Source organism: Otolemur garnettii, unplaced genomic scaffold (genome assembly GCF_000181295.1).
Source record: "Otolemur garnettii isolate 467f Iridium unplaced genomic scaffold, OtoGar3 scaffold00061, whole genome shotgun sequence".
NCBI lineage: Eukaryota > Metazoa > Chordata > Mammalia > Primates > Galagidae > Otolemur > Otolemur garnettii.
Genome location: NW_003852456.1, coordinates 3,605,946 through 3,607,081, shown reverse-complemented (window position 1 = coordinate 3,607,081; position 1,136 = coordinate 3,605,946). Strand labels below are relative to the sequence as shown.

The 1,136-nt window shown below is 48.0% G+C and overlaps 1 protein-coding gene across 2 annotated transcripts in view; it reads left to right on the top strand.

Annotated features, from left to right (window-relative positions):
* Nucleotides 1-1,136, top strand: part of WWC2 (WW and C2 domain containing 2) — a 130,484-nt gene that overhangs the window by 115,594 nt on the left and 13,754 nt on the right. For both annotated transcript variants that reach the window (XM_023514905.1, XM_003792793.3), the window contains exon 21: nt 510-752. In XM_023514905.1, the coding sequence (XP_023370673.1) occupies nt 510-752 (243 nt within the window). The remainder of the gene's footprint in view (nt 1-509; nt 753-1,136) is intronic.

Genomic DNA, 1,136 nt, shown 5'->3' with positions numbered 1-1,136 from the left:
CTGGGACTACAGATACCCACCACCACATCCAGCTATTTTCTCTATTTTTAGTAGAGACAGGGTCTGGCTCTTGCTCAGACTGGTCTTGAAATCCTGTGCTCAAGCTATCCTCCCACCTCACCCTCCCAGAGTGCAGAGATGACAGGTGTGAGCCACCACACCCAGCCAAAGGTTTATTTCTTGCTTGTCCATTCATTCACTGCAGGTTGTCTGGGTTCCAGGTTCTGTGTTGTTCTCACTCAGGACCAAGCTATTGGAGCCTCGCTGTGAGGTTCTTTGTTATCCATCTTGCAGGGGACAGAAACCTGTGCCTCCCATCCTGCCTCTGATAAATGGTGCCCGTCCTTCCCGCTCACCCTCTAGGCGCCAAAGCAAGTTGCTTGGCCACCCTGCCCTTCCTTCCAGGGTGCAGGGAAGTACAGTCCCATCCTGCACCAGGAAAGGTGGAAGAACAATCACTCCCCACACTAACAGAGTGCTCTGCTGTTGTTTTGTTTCCAACCATCCAGGCTGTCTGCCAGCCAGTCCTTAGAAGAACAGCCCAAGAGCGCCCTGTGCGCACATCTCTGGACCTGGAACTGGACCTGCAGGCCTCTCTGACACGGCAGAGTCGCCTCAACGATGAGCTGCAGGCCCTGAGGGGCTTGCGGCAAAAGCTGGAGGAATTGAAAGCTCAGGGAGAGACTGACCTTCCACTAGGTGTACTGGAGGATGAGCGGTTCCAGAAGCTCCTGAAACAAGCCGAGAAGCAGGTACAGATCTCAGCGTCTCCCCATTTCTGAGGACCTCACGTGTTTGTAACCTTAATAACAACAGCCATCATTACTCTCTTGCGTCTTTTAACCCAACAATAACTTCAAACTGTTGGTTGACTTTGATCAACTTTAGCAAATAAGTATCACAATCTTTGACTCCTCTGGGTCAAAGACTTTCAGAGCTGAATTGGAGTTTTACAATGATAAAAACAGAACTTTTCATCTTTGTGGGTTTTGTTGGTTTATTTCCAGTTCATCATATGAAATTCTAGATCTCTCGATGTCAGTAATTATAAAAGTTGTGAGACTTAATTCTTCCAGTTAATATCATAATCCAAAGAGTCATCCACAAATTGCTTGTTGCCACAATTTCTTTGTTCC